Source organism: Ictidomys tridecemlineatus, chromosome 8 (genome assembly GCF_052094955.1).
Source record: "Ictidomys tridecemlineatus isolate mIctTri1 chromosome 8, mIctTri1.hap1, whole genome shotgun sequence".
Taxonomy (NCBI): Eukaryota; Metazoa; Chordata; class Mammalia; order Rodentia; family Sciuridae; genus Ictidomys; species Ictidomys tridecemlineatus.
Genome location: NC_135484.1, coordinates 27846081 through 27866515, shown reverse-complemented (window position 1 = coordinate 27866515; position 20435 = coordinate 27846081). Strand labels below are relative to the sequence as shown.

General features: G+C 39.7%; 1 protein-coding gene across 16 annotated transcripts in view; it reads right to left on the bottom strand.

The window, feature by feature from the left end:
* Map7 (microtubule associated protein 7) overlaps positions 1–20435 on the bottom strand; it is a 172273-nt gene that overhangs the window by 36693 nt on the left and 115145 nt on the right. For 9 of the 16 annotated variants that reach the window (XM_078019069.1, XM_021729452.3, XM_021729444.3 and 6 more), the window contains exons 3-5: positions 17677–17754; positions 3907–4070; positions 2732–2849 (exon numbers count right to left, since the gene is read on the bottom strand). In XM_078019069.1, coding sequence (XP_077875195.1) covers positions 2732–2849; positions 3907–4070; positions 17677–17754 — 360 coding nt within the window. Of the gene's footprint in view, positions 1–1897; positions 1985–2731; positions 2850–3906; positions 4071–17676; positions 17755–20435 lie in introns of all 16 variants that reach the window. The other 7 variants (XM_078019066.1, XM_021729438.3, XM_078019067.1 and 4 more) reach the window with 1 other exon arrangement.

Sequence of the window (20435 nt, the reverse complement as noted above, 5' to 3'; positions counted from 1 at the left end):
GGCTGGCCTGGAACTTGTGATCCTCCTGCCTCAACCTCCTGAGCTGCTGGGATTATAGGCATGTGCCACCACACCTGGCTATGGATTTCTATTTTCAACTGGGATTTATTCATATGGTTGAAATGATTTTATTAAAAAAAAAAAAAAAGACGTCACACACCATTTCCGTGTCTTACATTTACACTTAACTGTAAATGTAAGTGAGGTTCTTGGGGTTGTCCCAACGATGACAACATTTAGGGAAAACATTAAAAGGAACATCCTCATGATGGGCACAAGGAAGGAGAATGAAAGCCACTTCCAGGTAATTCGATAGCGACATATTTTCTGGTACTGCTCTTTATACAATAAGCTTCAGTTGGAGGTAAATTATATCATATGCATGCCTATCTTCAGGCAGATTCTCCATAGCGTATTAAAAAAATTCACTTCTGTTTCAGAGTAAAAGGAAAAAATTAGCTAGACTAGGTCTTCCTATCCCTCCAAAATGCTGTGAATGGTAAAACATCTAATGGTTAAAATTACTGAACTATGCCATGAATGTATTTTCTGACTTGATATGTAAGACAACTTTTATTAATTTCTTTTTCTCACTGAACAAAAGAAAATTCACAAAAGGATTTATAATGAATCAGTTTTCAAAAGTATAAAATTTTTAGACTGGTGCTAATAGATGTGCTAGCAGTTGTATAAGACACTAATTTTCATGCAGACAGGCTCTAGGATCTATCTGTTGGTCAGTAAATATCGAGGAGGCGTCCTGCCTCAGGCATTGCCGTAAAAGTGAAGTGTATTTGGAATGAGACCCAGCTGTTGCTCTCCAGATCAAGCTCTAGTCTCTAAGAACTTCAGCAAATTCCAATTATTTTTAGACAAACGTCTGTGTTCAAATAGAGCAGTAATTTGCTCTAATTCACAGCTCTTATAAAAATAGATTTTATCTAACAGTTCACAAATGCAGCACCAGTTTATTTTGTCCTGAGTGGCAGGAAAAGAAGGTCATATTTTAACTTCTGAGTGTGGAAGCAAGAATTAAGGCTAAGAAGCTTTATTTTACCTCAAAAATGTTGGACAATCTATTAACAGGGTGGATTTCTGTCAAACATGTGTAAAGCATGAAGCCAGGTTAAAAAACAAATAAGATTCTAAAAATGATGCCATGACAATTTTTTTCTGCATGGAATATATATGCAAAACTCTCCCTAGAATGAAACATCACATGTAAATGATCTCTATGGTCACAAATTTGATATGTGCTCCACCAAATACCTCAGGTTGGTGAAGAACAAAGGGGGAGAAGTGCTTTTGAATTTGTTTCACTGTTATGGGACAGTAAACTATGGTGATGTTCATCAAAGGATTACAGAAGATCCACAGAACATTTGGAATGAAACAGAAGAGAACAAACAAATAAAACTTCATAGTTTCTTGGATAAAACTGCAAGTGGTTACAGCAGTAAGGAAAGAGGGTGTGGAGAGCTAAACTGGATGTACTTTGGTCCCAGATAATTTTTTGGCTAAATTCAAATTTTTTTCTTTTTTTAAAATTTTGGATGGTGCTGGGAATTTAACCCAGGACCTCGAGCATGCTAGTCAAGCCCACTACCACTGAGCTATATCTCCAGCCTTGAAAAAACATTTAAAAAAGATTTTATCCAAAGTGGTCATTTGAAGAGAAAGCAAACATGCCACATGTAATTATTTCAACACCTTTAAGTCACCTGAGTCATATTACCACACTTAAGAAATGCTGTGCCAATCCCTGATGAGGTCTATGCAGGAGGACAGCAAGCATGCATCATGACTACATAGTGATGGCTCAGCTATCAATGGACCGGCCCTAGGGCTGCGGTGCCAGCTACAGCCAGGCAGTTAGCAATCATAGGGATATTTGTACCAGATTTTCTAGTACCACCCAAAGCTGTGAAGTGGTGGTCCAGGCCTGCTAAATCGAGAAAGGTGAATGATGACTCAACAAAACCACCTGGGGACAGAACGTAAGACATGATTTTCAAAATAAATAAATAAATAAATAAATAAATAGACACAAATGAACAAGAACTGAAATACTATGTAAAATTCAAGGTGTATTGAATTTACAGTACAAGCATTAAGCCTTTCACTAAGTCTAATTTTGTTATGATCTCATGTTCATTGAAGGAAGAAATAGCTTAGACCTCTACTACTATTTCTAGCTTTTCTTAAACAGCTGCATACTTTCTATCAAAGAATTAGTGTGATGTACACTTTAGGGTCAGAATGCACAAACTCAGTGTCAATTTTGATCTGTATTACTATGATTCTTCTAGAGAAAAAGATAAAATGGGTTAACTTACTCCTAAAAAATATAGGTTAACTTACTCCATAAAAAATATAGGTTAACTTACTCCATAAAAGATATGGGTTAACTTGCTCCATAATCCTTCTAACACTTATGCAAATAAATGACTAAAACAGAGTTAAGACTAGTTAGTTTTAGTAACGTTGAACAGATTCTTCTTTAAGGAATTTTGTAACACATGAGAAAAGTAGTTCATGTTAAGGGACAAGACCTTATCTTCTTACCTCCATCACCCTCTTATCCTCAAAGAGAGGAAGATTTAATGACAGTTTAATGATTTCAGAAGGATTTTTTGTTTTGCAAACAGATTTAGAAAAAAGAAGCATATGCACTTTTACCATCCAGGGAAAGAACAAAAAGGATGCTTTAAAGTGGCCTCTGGGTGTTTACCTGCACTGTGGATGCCAGAGCTCCCTTGGAGGGAGCCTCCCCACGACCACCTGTTAGGCTTCTGCCTTGGCTTCTGGCTCCTTTCCATTGTACGTCGTACAACTGCTTCATGACGTTCCTGAAACGGAACAGAGGAGCCAGCGGTTAGATTCAACCAGATTGTTTGAAATTTTTACAACTTAAGCAGAGTGGAGTGAGGGGCACTACCTAACCCTCCATGCCACCACTGCTAAGCTACTTGCTGATGTCTACACCTTGCCTGAAGGTAGGAATATCATAAAGCCCTTGGTATACAGCAGGAACTCAAATATCCTTGCTTCTGGGTGTGATGCTGTTCTCTACACACTCAGTCCTGGCAGTGTATGTCTGGGCTTTAAATGGATGCTTAAAAGATACACTACCACTTTTTTTTTTTCCCCCAGTGCAAGAGATCAAACCTAGGGCCTTGAACATGTTGAACAAGCACTGTATGACTCCGCTTTATCCCCAGCCCCCTATGTTATCTCATTTTAAATTTTTGTACTAAACTAAACCCAGGGCCACTTTACTACTGAGCTACATCCCCAGCCCTTTAAAAAATCTTATTTTGAGACAAGTTCTCCTTAATTTGCCTGGGCAGGCCTTGAACTTGTGATCCTCCTGTCTTAGCTTCTCCAGTATCTGGAATTATAGGTGTACACCACTGTGCCTGGCTGGTACCATATTTTAAAAAAGGAGTTCCCAATCTAAGGATGTACATAATCCCGAGTCCACAAATCAGTGAGCTATATAATCTGTGTGACTTCACCATTCTGAATCTCAATTTCCATTTGTGCAAAAACAGATATTAAGGTAAGGTTAAGTAATGAGACGTCTATATGAAGATGGTTATAAATGGTTATACTGAAACCCAATTATTTGGAGTATTCTTAACACTTCAGGACAGATGAGATGAACTGAACATTAATAAATCAGAGGTGGAGACCAGAGAAACGGGGCTTTTCAAGTTCCCATGGCAATAATAACCACCCATTCTCCACCTGATTCCCACACCCGCCCTCCCTAGCACCTTGGCCACAGGTACCGATGATTACTCGGAAACCATTGCATCCCAGCACCTGACTGCAAAGCTCCACAGAAGAGCACGGCATCTTGCAAACAGGAACCTCCCATGTCCTTCTTGGAGGGGCACTCACCTTGTCCTCCTCCAGCCTCTGCCTCCGCTTCTCCTCCACCGCAGCCCTCCTGCGCTCCTCCTTCAGCCGCTGCTCCTCCAGCTTCTTCTTCCGCTCTTCCAAGTGCTTTTCATAGTGCTGTCTGGCTCGCTCTTCTTTTTCTAACCAGACGATTTCTCGAGCGGCTACATGGGGCAAAACGGAGATCCAACAGGCAGGTTTAAACTGCGAATTGTAAGGCTGAGTGGTCTACATTTAACAAACATGGGTCTGTGGTCTTGCACTGACCAAGTCTAGCCTTTGCTTTCCTCAGATTCCCAAGAAGAGCACACTACAAGTGCCCTTAGTTTTCAGGATAATTTAATATGCCAACAAGGAGGTCAGAGAAGATGCATTGAATTCTACCCTGTGGGAACCCACATGCTCTGGGTTTAATCTTTAAATTGACAGAATGCCCTCAAAATCAATAGTACAATCTGTCCCTTTTTTAAAAATGTGATATCCTCTAGTCTAGGACTACATTCCTTTCAACATAGCTTTGGTATTCTGGAAGAATTAAAAGGATGTGGGAGAAAATACTTAAATAAAAAGGATATATTAAGTGCCTCAAAGGTTTATCACACTGTCAGCAGTGCCACCTGAGGCACCAGGTAGGCAGCTGACCTGGTGTCTGAGGAGCTCATGATATACTTAGATAACACCTAAGCCTATCCACAGCCAGGTGAAAAGTACTATTCAAAAAACACTGTTCAGGTATGGAGTGGCAGCACAACCCTGTAATCCCTGCCACTTTGGAGGCTGAGGCAGGAGGATCACAAGTTCAAGGTGAGCCTCAGCAACACAAGCAAGACCCTGTCTTAAAATCAAACAAATGAAAAGGCTTGGGATGGTAGCTTAGTGGCATAGCACTTGCCTAGCTTGCTCAAGGCCCTGGGTTTCATCCCAGATACCTCGAACAAAACAAAAACGCTGTTCAACAATGGGGCCATGCATGGTGACACATGCCTGTAATCTCAGTGACTTGAAAGGCTGAGGCAGGAGGATCACAGATTCAAGGTCAACCTCAGAAATTTAGTGAGACCCTGGCTCAAAATAAAATATAAATAAAAAGGGCTGGGGATAGAGCTCAGCAGTAAAAGCATCCCTGGGGTAAATCCCTGGAAGGAAGGAAGGAAGGAAGGAAGGAAGGAAGGAAGGAAGGAAGGAAGGAAGGAAGGAAGGAAGAAGGGAGAAAGGAAGGAAGAAAAGGAAGGAAGGAAGGAAGACTGTAGGCAAAAGTGTCCATACAAAATTTAGAGCATAAATCTTATGGCATATAAATAAAAATGTTGCTTTTTAAAAGACAAAATAGAAATTCAGAATATTTCTGATAGCACATTTCTGATAGCATTAATTCCTTCCAAAGTTAATCATTTGAGGACACAAATCTACTAAAAAAGATCTGAAGTAACTTCAGCAGAAAGAAAAGGCAACAAATCTGAGGTGAATTGTCCTTCTAACATTCTGCTGGTACATGGGGAGAGCTGGGACTGGCACATGAGAGGCCCGGTTTTCCAAACAGCCAAGTGATGGACAGATGTGTCTGTCCATTTAGATTTCAGTCTTCTCTTGCTTTGGATGAGGTAACTCATCTTCTAGGTTCCTCCCAATTTATTTTGTGTGTTGGGGGACAGGTACTGGGGATTGAATTCAGGAGTACTCAACCACTGAGCCACATCCCCAGCCCTATTTTTGTATTTTATTTAGAGACAGGGTCTCACTGAGTTGCTTAGCACCTTGCTTCTGCTGAGGCTGGCTTTGAACTAGTGATCCTCCTGCCTCAGCCTTCCAAGCCACTGGTTATTACAGGTTTGTGCCTCCTCGCCTGGCTGTTCCTTCCAATTTTAAAGTCCATTGTTCTGAAAAAATTCCCAGGCTCAAGTTTAAAATTTACTTCAAGAAAAAGCATAGTTAAGTGTTGAGTGCAATATTTACTAAATGCCTGAATAAACAAAAGACACTGAGAACACACCTTAAAAGTTGACCGACAAGGAACATAATTCTGAGACTTCCTCTAGATGCACTTACTTTGATCACACATACTCATGCACAAAATACCTTCTGGATTTTCTACATGGGATTACCTTAACAGCAGGCTTTTAATGATGCTACACATTTAAATTCATGTAAAATGGTAGATGTGCAGTAATAGATCTTGTTAAAGCTTAAACGGTACAGAATAGTAAAAGATAAAACGATTGTCTTCCTCCCACCCCAGACTCTCTTATATTCCATTTCCATCTTTTGAGAAATGTACCCCACACATATTGAACCACAGTATACCTACTATCTGCTCTTGCTGTCTTCACTTAACATCTCTTAGAGATCTTTTTTTGTAGCAACACATTAAAACACGAATCTAACAACACCTTTTAATGGCTACATACTGTTTCACTGTTTGTGCACTTAATTTTATATAAACGGTTAACTGTTGATTGATAGTAAAATGCTAAAACCAATTTATAACCTAATTCAAATTTTGAATGACACATTATCCTAAATCTCTGTGTAAATATGTGGGTGTGTCCATGAACAAGTAGAACTCCTGAGTCAGAGGGAATATACAGTAAAAATTTTGATAGATATAGGGCTGGGGTAGAGTACTAGCCTAGCTAAGTTGCTCAGTTGCTAAGGTTGTCCTTGAATTTGCAATTCTCTAGACTTAGCATCCCAAGTCAATAAGGATTATGAATGTGCGTCACTATGCCTGTCTCAGAGTATAAATCTTTTTTTTATGCTTATGGTGGGAATATAAATTGGTATGACCTCCACCGAGACAGAATGGTAATAGTTATCATAGTTTTATTTTGTGCAGTGCTGGAGGTTGAATCCTCATACATGCTAGGCAAGCACTCTACCACTGAGCTACTTTCCCAGCCAGTATGGTCACAGGTAAGTTACTTAACCTCCCTGGGATCAGTTCTGTCAGGGTAAGTTATGGATAAAAACAGGACCTTCCTCAGATTCACTGTGAGGATTAATAGAATAATTACACTTAAAATATTAGAATAGTTCTCTACTTACTAGTCACTTAGTGAAGTTTAACATAACTATCATCATTATAATCATTATTTTGACTCAGAAAATTAAAGATAGTTCTTAAGGCTATACTATAAAATCACAACAGAACTAGACATCATTATAGCAATAACTGTTTTTCCCCCAAATAATCTTTCAAGGAAGAATATTTCCATAGACAAACTTTTGTTCCACTTCTGTTTTCTACCAGGAAGTGAAGATCCTATTAACACTTTCTTTAAACAATTATCTGTATGTAAATAGTCATACAGAGAATAGGCAAACAATGTTGAAATAGCAAATAGCACTTTCTTGTTATTTCCGAGCATGCTGGTAAGTGCTAGGATGAGTTGCTAAGTATAGATTATGTTATCTTTTAAAATGAAGGCTAACACATAAAAGGTTTAAATATTTTAATAAGAATTGAAAGTTAATTTATTCTATGAGTTGTAGTACTTTAAAATATTCTCTATAGATGATAGATTGTTCTAAAGTTGTGTTTTTTCTTGCACATACCTTTTTTTTTTTTTTTTTTTGGTGGAACTTGCAATGTTCTACTATTAAGCTACACTCCCAGCTCCTCCCTCCCCTTTTTTTGAGACAGGCTCTTGTTAAATTGCTGAGGTCACTTTGAACTTGTGATGCTCCTGCCTCAACCTCAAAAAGTACTGGGATTACTGAAGAACACCACTAGCCCAGCAAGTTTGTATGTTTTCTCACTAAGAAATGAGAATTCCAGCTGGATGGTGGGGGTGGAAGTTAAAAAAAACAAAGCCAGAAGAAATAAAACCAAGACTATCACGACTGAGTTTTTTGATTGGGCTAAAACCAAAAGTACCCAGCTATGCTGTTGAAAAGAAACGAAGCTAAGACCTGGGGAGGCAGCTCAATGGTAGAGCTCTTGCCTAGTATCCAGAGGCCCTGCTTTGATCCCCAGTACTGGAGGGAAGGGGGAAAAAAACAAGGTGTCAAATAAAGCATAAAAATAAAGATGGCACAAATAGCTATTAGACAAACAAAAATATAATAAATGTTAATATATTACTACCAGACAAAATGGAATTGAAATGCAAATGAGGAAAAAGATATAAAGAAATTAAATAATGGTCCAAAAGAATCAGAGTTGGGATTTTAATTCAGCTCTGATTCCAAAGCTTATACTAGGTTACTACGCAATACTGCTTCTATATTTATTTCTGCTTGTCTCCAATTTCCACCTGAGTACTCAGTTAGATCCATCGCATAACCTTTAGTCATTATCTGCACATTCCTCCCTACCCCAAATTGGCAAATGAGGTGTGTTCTGGTAATAGATTTCACAGACAAAATGGCCTATGAAATTAGAAACGCCAAGGTCTTCCTCCCCTCCTCCCTCATGGATGCTCCACCCTAACTCAACACAAACAACAAAACTATCTTGTTATATCAGAACAATCTTTCACATGCAGTACAGCCTCTCCAGGCTTCTTGTACCTCTTCAAATCTATCATATTCACTATTTCCAGAGACAGCTTCCCCCAAAACAAACCAGGACAGCTTGTTAGTTTCCCTGCCCAACTCTTTGGTTTGGCTTTAAAATCACTCTGAACTTTGACACGGGCTACCTCTGTCCAGAATACTTCCTTCCAACCGTAAACTTTATGGTCCTTCAAATCCTTGGTCAAACACCAGTTCCTCTGAACAGCTAAAGTGCTCCAACTGAACTGCTCTGTTCAGTTTTCCATCACTGTCCTTACATGGCAGAAGGTAACACCCTGTGTTTAACTACTGGAGCTCTTCCCCACATTCACAATGTCTAGTTAAGCAGACAGTTAAAGTACATTTCAATAAATGAACTAAAGAGTTAAAGGACTCAAGGGCTTCCAAGCAAGGTGACTTCTATTGGCTTTAGTGATAATTCAAAGCCTTCTCAATTTGTCATTTAAATTGTTCTTTCATTCAACTCGCATTTGGATATTACATGGGGAAGAATAGTCTGGTAGGAAGCGTGACCTTGCTGGGTGTGGAAAGTACACACTGTAGTCCCAGCAGGAAGATGGCAAGTTTGAGGCCTGACTCAGCAACTTAGTGAGGCTGTCTCAAAGAATAAAAAGGGCTGCAGATGTAGCTCAGTGGAAAAGTACTCCTGAGTTCAATTTCCAGTCCCACAAGAGGGAAAAAAAGTTAGGAGGAAAGGAAAGGAGGAAGGAAGGGAGGAAAGGAGGGAGGAAGGGAGGGGAAGGAAAAGGAAAAGGAAGCATGACCTTGTAGGATACCTATGAGACCATCCTCTGCCCTTACTGGGCCTTCCTACTTTGCTGGCCTCCATGAGACTGAAGTGCTAGGACAGCAGTTCTCCTTGATACCTGGGCTGAATGACTATTGAGATAAGGAAGCAAAACAAAGAGATCAAAGTTTCCAGGATCCAAATACCTCTTAAGTGGGAGGAATATGGACATTAGCACATAAAATCTTTTAATTTTGCCCTAAAAGGCAAGGTACACTTGGAAGAAAAAGGCCTTCCAGGCATTCTCATCCTCAGGGCCAGGCTTAACAGAGTTTCACCTCCGATCAAGCAAGGAGTTTTGCTGGACACACCAACGGCTGTCACTGGAACTCTTCTGCTACAGCCTCAAGCTAATCCATTCACCCTCCTCATAGGAGGTGGTGGTTCCCTTCACCTGGCTGTCTCGCTGAGCCCCTCCCAGGAGGCAAGAACATCCCTCCACCTGCCACTCCTGAGATCTGAAACAGAAGGCTTCCCGGTTCCATGTTTCTGAGTCAGGGCCAGGGAATCCTGTGACCTGCCATTCTCATCTCCGTCACCATCATCATGTTATCAGCTCTGACTGCATGGCGACACCAAGTGATTCACAGGTTTGTCTTTACAACCACTCCGTGAGCAGACACTGCTATTAAACTTACATCATGATGAGAAGTCTGAGAAACAGAGAAGTGAAGTAACCTGCCCGCTGTCTCACAATAAGTAAAGTGGTGGAGCTGGAATTCAAACCCCGAACTGCCTGACTCAAGAAGCAAACAATGAGCCATTGTGCTAAGGGGCCTGGGCTGGCATCTCCTGACCACTAACCTCCTCCTCCATCCCAGGAGAAGTCAGCCATCCACATGTGAAGGCTCTGATCTTCCAAGATCACTCAACCTCTCTTAACATCTGCTTATACTAACCCTCGCTTTTCAGGTTTTAAAAACTTTTTATTTTTACCCTAAAAGGCAAGGTACATTTGGAAGAAAAAAAATAATGGCTAAGTCACATGATTCATTTTACGTTATGGCCTCATCTTCTGCTTACCCAATCCATTGAACAACAAGCTATTCTTTCCAGGCCCCAGCCTGACTCATGATACAGCTGCTCTGGTATGTGCTAATGTCCATATTCCTCCCACTTAAGGGGTATTTGGATCCTTAAGTTGTCTGTTACCTGCAGTCTGGCCTTGTGAGGTTTTGTACACAAATTCAGTAAGTGCCAACTATAGAAGGTTTAGATGCCAAGACTGACCATGGTCGTGCCAAAGTTTATCCATTTAACATTTGGATGAGAAAGACTGCTTCCTTGATGCCCGTATATTTTTGTCTTCAGTTTCTAAAGAGGAAAATCCCTTCTCAAAACAATGACCGTCCTAATCAAATAATATGAAGTATGCAATCAGGGGGAGTTTCAGGCACTACTCTATTCTTTTATAGGTGTGTATTGCTGGGGATGGAACCAAGGGCTTGGTGCATGTCAGACAAGCACTCTAGCACTGAGCTGTGCCCCAAGTCAGGTAAAAACCCAGCCAGGACTACATACAGTATTATTTATTATTTGTTCATTAACACCAACTTGCCTATCAGCATTGTTGAGATGAATATTCTAAACCAGACTGAAATGATGGTTTATCTCTTGGCCATACTTATTAATAGCACTGTCCCGAGTTGACATAAAATTGAGATTAGGGAGAAAAAAATTACAAACAAAGCAACCATCATGTAAAAACTATCACTGGATGGACAAAGGAAGTCTGAAGAAATTTCCTAGGAAAAAACACCTTGACTTTAATCTAATTGAAGTTTGTTCAAGGTTAAGATCCTTCTTACAGTTATCTTATTTGTTCAAAAATACTACAGTATGATAAATCTTATATACAGGTTTGCACTTGGCTATGAAAGCCAAAATATAAATTAATTAAAGATTCATAAGCTCAATTTTCTTCAAGAAATATATTAATCAATCATTTATTCTGTGATTATTTTTCATGATTTTATAGAATACAGAAAATCCCCAAAAGCCCTAGTTGGGAATACAAGTCTAGTCACATAAAGACTTTGGTTTCAGAGGACTAGGGATATAGCTCCATTATAAAACACTCGTTGAGTCCTTGAGTTTGATTCCCAGCCCTCAAAAAAACCGGAGAAAAAATTTCAGTCTCAGAAAAAGACAAAATAATTAAATATTTACTGAGTGCCAAAAGTGTGCCAAGGCACTTAAACAAAAATTAAACATAATATTTCAAACACTCTGAAAAGGAAGGGACTCTGTAGATGGGAGATGAGGGAGGCAATGGAGGCTGCAGCAACACCCAGGTGACAGGCTGGTGGCTGGGGTGCAGCGCCAGCAGCGCTGGTTGTGAGCAGGGGTTATATTCTGGATCTATTTTAAGGACAGTTGATGATAGATTAGTTATGGGATGCATAAGAAATAAATTTCAGCTAAAATGTTACGCAATCTATGTTATTATCTTCCTCCCTCATTTAGAATATAATTTCCAGGAGGTTAAGAAATTTATCTTCTTCACTTAATATCCCCAGCATCCAGGCTCAATAATACCCACATGTTAGGTACTAGTTGAAGGTGCAGATGAATTTAAAATAACACAAAGCAACTTCAGAAGGTGGGGGTTAGTCATGCTTTAAGCTAGCTACAGTAAAACACAACATTCTGCTGCATAAATGCTACACATTCTGATTCCTGTAATGGTTTCTGAAGAGAAATTAGCAAAAGGATCTATTACTCCTAATGGACTTGAAGGCAACTGGAAATAAATGCCTTTTAAGTTTCTCAAAAATGTTGTCAGAAGCCACTTCAACACTCAGGTTTTGCCCTCTTTCTGAGTCCAATGAGAATCCACAGGCAGCTGCCCATCTCCCTTCTAGAGGATAAGAGTTGCCCTTCCTCCGAAGTGAATAGGATGCAGTTCCAATCCTGAGCCTTCAGAAAGTCCACCGTTCATGTCTAAAGCAGAAAGATCTCTCCCTACTCGACAGCATCATGGCTTATTGAGGAATTTTCAGGTGGATGGCTTATTGAGGAATTTTCAGGTGGATCTTGATCCTATATATACTAAAAACATGCTTAAATAGCTAATGTGGCAGAAAGAAGAAGGGTCTATCAACTACTCTATCTTCCTTAAGCTAAATCAGATTGTATTTTAAATTTAAAGGGCAATCTAATAAATACTGTACATTAGGACCTATGGCAGGCCCACACAACAAAAAGCATAAATACAAGCTGGGCACAGTGGCACTTTCCTGAAATCCCAGGTACTCAGGAGGCTAAGGCAGGAGAGATCTCAAGTTTGAGGCCAGTCTTGCTAAATTTAGCAAAACCCTGTCTCAAAAATAAGAAGTGAAAAGGGTTGGTGATGTGGCTCAGTGATAGAGTGTGCTTGGGGTTCAATTCCCAGTACCACACACAAAAATACAATCTCTGTACTAATTTTCTACTAAAGGTGATAATGCATACTGAAGTGTTTAAGATATTACCTGGCCCGTAGGTAATTATTATTACCTATTATTATTTCATCAAATTCTGTAGAGTAAGGAAAGTCAGCAAATATTTATTACATGTGCTTTATACTTAGCACTGTGCTATGTACAGGGGTACAGAGAATTAGAAACCATGGAAAGACTTTTTTCTTTTTTAATGTGGTGCTCGGGATCAAATCCAGTGCTTTACCACAGAGCTATACCCATAGTCCTTTTTAAATTTTCCTCCCTTCCTTCTTTCTTTCTTTTACTTACTCTCTCTCTCTCACTGGGGATTTAACCCAGGCATGCTCTACCACTGTGCTACACACTCAGCCCATTTTTAACTTTGAGACAGGGTCTGTTGCCCAGGCTGGTCTTGAACTTGCCATCTTCCTGACTTAGCCTCTCAAGTATCTAGGGTTGTAGGGGTGCACCACTCTGTGTGGCCCATGGTTGTACCCTTTATAAGCTTAAAACATGTATAACCAGGAAGTTGCATAAAATTTAAATCTAAAAAAAGTGAGTAAAGTGTAAAATAAAAAATAGAATGTGCATGAAAATACAATAGTTATGTAAGATAGAGCATTTAGCAAAAAACTGATAGGATTTTCTGAAGGGGGCAGATGATGAAGTTTTCCTGGGAAGGCTTTGAAAAGAAGGACTAGCACTAACTACAGCTGGAGGAATAAAGAAACTGTAGGGCAATTTCAGTGACTAAGAAATAAATTGATTAAGGCCAGGACTAGGATGATGGCACTGGTAGTAAATATACAAGCATGGATATAAAATTTGTTCTGAAGACAGAAGCACCTATACTTGTGACTTAAAGAATGTGGGGATAGAGAATGTCAACTTCTACACACATACTGGGATAAGGTAGATGAAGCCTTAGTTATAAGATGAGGCTGAGTCCAAACTGACAACTGGTTGTTACAAGTGGCCCAATAAGCCAGAATGGAGTCTAGTCAGTGGGCAGTCGTGGTCCAGCCATGAAAGAGAGAATGTTTCAGTTTATAAAAGACCCAATAGCAGTCAGAAAGAACCCAGTGCCTCTTGCAGCAACAATATTTTAAAAATGGCTAAAAAAAGAAATACTCTGCCACCAAGCTACATCCTCAGCACCTCACCCCCTCCCATCTATTTAAAAAATTTTTGAGACAAGGTCTTGCTCAGTTGTCCAGGCTGGCCTTGAATTTGTAATTCTCCTGCCTCAGATTCCCAAATCACCACAAAATAATTTCTTGAAGCCAGAAAAGAACTAGTGCAAATGATTAGGACACAGATATTATCATGACAATTCAGTTTGAGAGTGCGAGATAAATGCACAATTAAGTTGTACAGAAGTTGAGATTCAGGCAATAGTAGCTGGGAATGTGGAACCCACATCATCAAAAAGGGAGAGTTGAACAAATCAGAACAAATGATACCCTCACCACTCCTAGGAAATATAAAACTAAAGCTTAGAGGAGAGAAAGCCAAAGAGATACAGCACTCAAGATCGGGCAGTTTGAAAGAATGGCCTGAACAGAATTAGATGGTGATTGAGGAGACCACTTATAAAGCTTTTAAGGCAGAAAAATAAAGCTTTCAGAGGACATATGCCTAAACAACTGAGAGGACAGTCTCAGACATGAAGAATTATACATGATTTTATGTGAAAAATTAAAGGATAATGTAGAAAGAGCAGGCCATGTGCTTTAATCCTACCATAAAAAGCATTAAAGCAGGATTCAGATCTACCCACAGAAAATCACCAATAGAGTTTTCCTACATGCAAATAGGCCACCAGGAACAAGACACCAGACCTTCACTCCCCCTCCACTACTTTGTTTTTTAAAATATGTGAACCCCAAACCTTAATGATTTCAATATTAATTTCAACCTATATCCAACAGTAAAAATCAGTCTCACTGGTCATTCATTTTTAACTCTGCTTCTCAAAATTTATGGACTCCTCTCCACCCGCCCCCCCCCCTTTTTTTTTTTTTTTACTTGAAGAGTTTCAGTTGGAAAGCTCAATAACAGCTGATAGTATGAACTAGTTTTTATTTTCAAAATAAGCACACTCCATATATTTTTTATTCAGCAATAGGTTTTTTTTTTTCTTTTTTCTTTTTGGTACTGGGAATTGAACCCAGGGGCACTTTACCATTGAGTCACATCCCCAGCTCTTCTTGAGACAGGGTCTCATTAAATTGCTGAGAATCCTGCTAAATTGCTGAGACTGGCTTCCAACTTGGGATTCTCTTGACTCATTCTCCTAAATATCTGGGATTATAGGCATGCACCACCACACCCTACATTTTTCTTTCTTTTTAAAATATTCCAGTGCTGTCACAGCTTCTGGAAAGCACAATTTTAGTTTCTGAGTAGTCAGGTGTACCTTGTGATATTTGTTTAGTATTATAGTTTTTTTTTTTTAGAAACAACTCTCATGTTCTCTTAAGACACAGCTTAGATTAGGTGCTGGATTTCTCATGACACCTATACAAATATACAAATTTTGCATATGTTTATTCACATATTTATGAAGATTGATGGAAGCCTCACAAGACTTGGCAATTATAATAGATCAAACTAAAAACAGTAGGTAAAAGGTACTGCTTTAAAATTAAAAAAGAAAATGAAAATAATGCAAAGAAAAATAAAAAGACATATTAAAATGATGACTCTAGTAACAAAAAAAGAGATGAAGTCAGAATGAATAAAAATATGATATTTAATGTGGCAGGACTAGGATTAAGGAGATGTATATTATATACTGAGTCACATAATGAGAAAAGTTGTGATAATAAAATCATATAATTATCTGAAAGTTACTTTGATCCATATAATAATCTGAAGAACAAACTGGGTTTCTTAGTGAATGCCTTTTTTTCCACCTGCTTTTTTCCCACTCTGTTCTATAATCCCTGCCCATCTGTCCCTCTGTTGACTCCATGCTGGGAGCTCAGTGGGACCAGACACAAGGCAGGCTGGGTTAGGCACTTCTGTGGACTCCCAGTACCCTTGTGCACACCTGCTGTCAGCACACAGATCACATACTATACCTACTGCTGGCTTCTCTGGCCTCACTAGACTCTCTTTACCCATCTTTTCATCACAATGTCTGGACAATGAAGTTTTTGAACATATAAATTAATGATTCATGTTTGGTATTATTGCTATGAATTGAAATATGGTGCTACAACTTCAAAATTCTTGTCACTCGGCATACAAAGCTAGGTACTTTTAGGGAGAATTTGCAGACTCAGAGGTAAAGGTCTCTCTCTTTTTTTTTTTTTTTTTTGTAGTGCTGAGGATTCAACCCAGGGCCTTAAGCATGTTAGGCAAGTGCTCTACCACTGAGCTATAACCCCAGCTCTCAGAACTGAGAGTCTTACACCTTTACAGCATGAGAAGTGAAATTATTTTTGTTTGACCGGCATATTCCTATTTTCCACAGAAAACTACTAATGCTTGGCTTAGAATATTAAAGAAACCATGATGAAAAGATCTGAGTTAAATATGTAAAAGCTAACTCATAGTGGGATTTAAACCATAAAGGAGTGGCCTCCTGACACTATGGAATGCTTTCCTTCTAGGAATGCAGTACCTCTGAGGCAACACAGGTGATGGAAGAGGACAAAAGTGCTAACTGGGATGGATCTGAAAACAGTGCAAACAATTAACCACCCCAGCACAGTAGTCAGTTTCTTATGCTTGGTCATCTGGAGCTTCTTCTGGCTTCCATAGCTCTGCCTTCTCCCCTGCTCCCTCACTCTGGCCATCATCCTACCAATCTTTTTTACTGGGGAGCAATGGACATAATGCACAGGAGAAAGGAAGCCTCAAGGCCATGGCCCGGCTGCTTCCCCAGAACCTGCCTGCCTGCCTGCTGGAAACCCATTAGGGACAGGGAACATTAGGCCTGGGAGGAAAACACCAGCCTCAGAAAAACAGTAGAGCCTTTTCATTTCCACCAACTTATTGAAATCTGTGTCTAAAAAAGTTTGGCAACAGAAGAGATGGCCTCACCTGGCCATTACAGCAAGGGAGAGGAGTAGGCCTGTGTGGAAAGCTGCGAGCCGTGCCAACAGACTTGTAAACCAGCGTCCACACAATTCTAAAAGTCTAGGTTCTCGAAAAGGAATAATAAAGGGATGGGACATCGGGGCTGGTCTCCTCTGTGTAACGGTAGGAATGTTACCTCTCTTAGGCTGCAGGACTTCAAAAAAGTTATGGGCCATGCTCTGGAAAGATTTTGGCAACCTTAGTGAGTCTTTGTTTTAAATGCCTACACATTCTGGACACACTGACCTGGCATTTTATCTTTTCAAGGTACATAAACAGAGTATCCTGTTCCAGCAACCGTATAAATGGACATCAAGCGAAGGGGAGCTGGTGCCAGCTTCCTTGCCCAAGGTTCTGGAGAGAGTGACTGTTCTGCCCCAGTGTTCAGGTCTCCATTTCCTGGTAAGCTAGTCCTGATTCAGTTTGCCAGGAGACTGCAGTCAAATATCAGAGCCACTGAGCCCAATTCACAAGGGCCTCTGGTAATAGGAGAAAATCCCTCTCATGCTTCTGCCTATAAATTCAACAGCAGCATTGCTTTAACATGGAAGCCACTAAGTGCCCCAGCAGTGCATAGTCTCAAACTTGTCAGAAAACAGAACCAACTGTTTACTGTCCTTGTTTATTCTCAGCTTTAAAATGTAAGTAACACCATTCCCCCTCTCCTAAGTGCACGCCCTGTGGGGCCCCATGATACACTGTGATTACAATGTACTAAGAAATGAATGAGCTCCCTAATCCCTGGAGCCTGCTGTTATTTAACACTACCCTGTGTTTTTATCACATGCTAAACTCAGCTTCACAATCTTCATAAAGGTGTGCAAGACAGCATGGTTGTTACAGCGACTTCCATTTGCCCAGTGTCAAGTGTCCCTTGTCCTGGAGAAGAAAGTGTGACATGTCAATAAGAGTGTCCCTCAATGACCACATGAGGCTGGGGATGGGGGTCTGGGGTACCTAGCTGCTTTTCCCGTTCCTCGCGTCGCTCCCGGGCCAGCCGCTGCCGGTCATCAACCCGTAGCACAAGTGGAAGTTCTGAAAGTAAGACAAAAAAATATATATGAGAGAAAGAATGGTTTTTAAAAAATATATATATTAAAATATTCTTTGGTCTCATTAATGTGATGAATGAAATATCACTTTATGTTTTAGAACAATCAGTACATGTGTCCTTAGTTACAGTGATACCTTGAATATTATAACTCTTCTGAGAATTCCAAAGCATTTTTCTTCTATTTAAAAGCATTATGTAGGAGTGGGGGTATAGCTCAGTGGTAGGGCATCTGCTTAGCATGCACAAGGTCCTGGGTTTGATACTCAGCAACACCAAAATATAAAATAAAAACAATGTAAGGTCATAATTTATTTGTGGCTTTTTTGCTATTTCATCAAAAAATATAAATGATGTTTTGTGTTTCTATGAAACTTCTATTATTTTTATGCTTTCAATATCAAAAAATTTGTTTCTTAATAACAAACAGGATCCAAACTGAGTTGATACTGAGCAGGTGTTTACTAGTTAGAAGTGACTAGAATCAGCCTGACAGGAACTCAGTTTCTATTCTGTCACTTGGTATATAAATACAGTCACACTACTTACCCTCCTCAAGCTATGACATAGTTTTTATTTATTACCTGTAAAAATGAGGACAAAAACAGAACCAATCTCACATCATCATAAAGATAGTGAGCATCGGTATAATGCTTAGCATGTAACGCCCAGGAAATCAACTTATTCATTCAGCTCACATGAAATATTTACTAAGTTCCAGACACTGTTCTGTATACTGAGAAATATAGCAGCCAACATAAAGATGAAAACCTCAGTCCTCATGGGCTTTACCATCCTACTCAGGAAAAATCTAATAAACAAGATAAATAAAAAATAATAACTAGAATGAAAAAGACATAGAATGTTAGACTGAGTTAAATGCTAAGGCGACAACAAAGCAATAAAGAGCATTATGAAGAGGATGCTTAAATTTTTAGATGAGGTCTAAGGAAGGTCTTGATGTGATGATAATTTTTTTGTGTATATACTTGGTGGAAATGAGGGAGTCAGCTGTGCAGATATTCCACAAAAACCCTGCAAAAGCCCTGAGGTCACAAGTGCCTCATGTGATCAAGAAACAGGGAGATCTGAATAACTCAAGCAGAGTGAGGTCAACAGGCTCTGGGCCTGGAGACACAGGGCCAAGTCACTGGACTCACTGGGCACAGTGAGGATTTTGGATTATACAGAGATGCCCTGTGTGTCTGCGCATGTGTGTCCCCATTTGTCCAGCAGAGGGCTACCTTTACAGGCTCATATAGAAACAAATAATAACAATAATCACACTAAAAATCAGGTTGTTCTATCTACTAAATTGATATCATACTTTTAGGGTCTCATGTTCAAAACAGGAAGCTGCCTCACACATTACAGACCACATAGGAGTGCTTCATTAACAAATTTAAAAGCCTTGCACCCCAAAGCCTCTGACTTCATAGAATTTATAAATTTAAAGGAAAGAAAAACTGTATAAAAGCCCAACAGGAGCCTGCATAAACCAGGCAGTGGAACTCATGAGAAGGCAGGTGATGACCATGTTACACTTTGCTTTTGGTTTTAGGTATGCCTGTTTTGGTCTGTTTCTATTGAGATGGGGTCTTACTATGTTGCCCAGGCTAGTCTGGAACTCCTGGGCTCAAGTGAAACTCTGGAGTAACTGGGCCTTCAGGTGTGCACCACCAGGCTCAGTTTTAGGTTAACCTTTCTGTAGGAAAATAGGGCCCTGCCTCCAAAGGGTTTAATTGTGAAACAGGAAAGTGGTCATGTGGTCCCTTCTCAGGCAGTTTGTTAAGGGTCAGTCAAGGGCTTTTTGGGGTATTTTTTGGTGGTGTTGGGAATTGAACACAGGTCCTTGCCCATGCCAGGCAAGTGTTCTAATGCTGACCTATATCCCCAGCCATTTATAAAACATTTTGAGACAGGGTCTCACTATGTTACGCAGGCTGGCCTTGAATTTGTGACCTTTCTATCTCAGCCTTCTAGGTTCAGGCATGCACCACCATACTAGGTTATTGGGTTTGGGAGAAAGCAAAATGATATTTTGAAGAAAGAAAGAACTTGAAGATAAAGTTAGAAAGACAAATTTTAACTTGTCACCTAAAATATTCACTAACTAATATGAGGTTTACTTCTAAAACTCAACAGAAAAGTTGAAAATCAACTTTGTTTATAAAAATCATAAGCACATTGAAGTTTGTAATAGTTTACTTTTTAAATTACACTGACAAATTCTGTCAATAGACAACAAATCAATAATAATGTGCCATTTCTAACTTTCTTTTAAGTACATGCTAAATATTATACAAAATTTTGTAAAGAATTAATAATAACATATGGTTCATAATCCCAGTAACTCAGGAGGTTGAGGCTGGAGGAACACAAGTTCAAGGCCAACTTCAGCAACTTAATGAGGCCCTAAGTAACTCAGCAAGACTCTGTCTCAAAAAATACAAAGGAGCCTGCACAGTGGCACACTCCTGTAATCCCAATAGCTTGGGAAGCTGAGATAGGAGTTCAAGGCCAGCCTCAGCAACTACAAGGTGCTAAGCAACTCAGAGAGACCCTGTCTCTAAATAAAATACAAAATAGGGCTGAGGATGTGGCTCAGTGGTTGAGTGCCCCTGAGTTCAATCCTAGTTCAATACCAACTCCCCCCCCCACACAC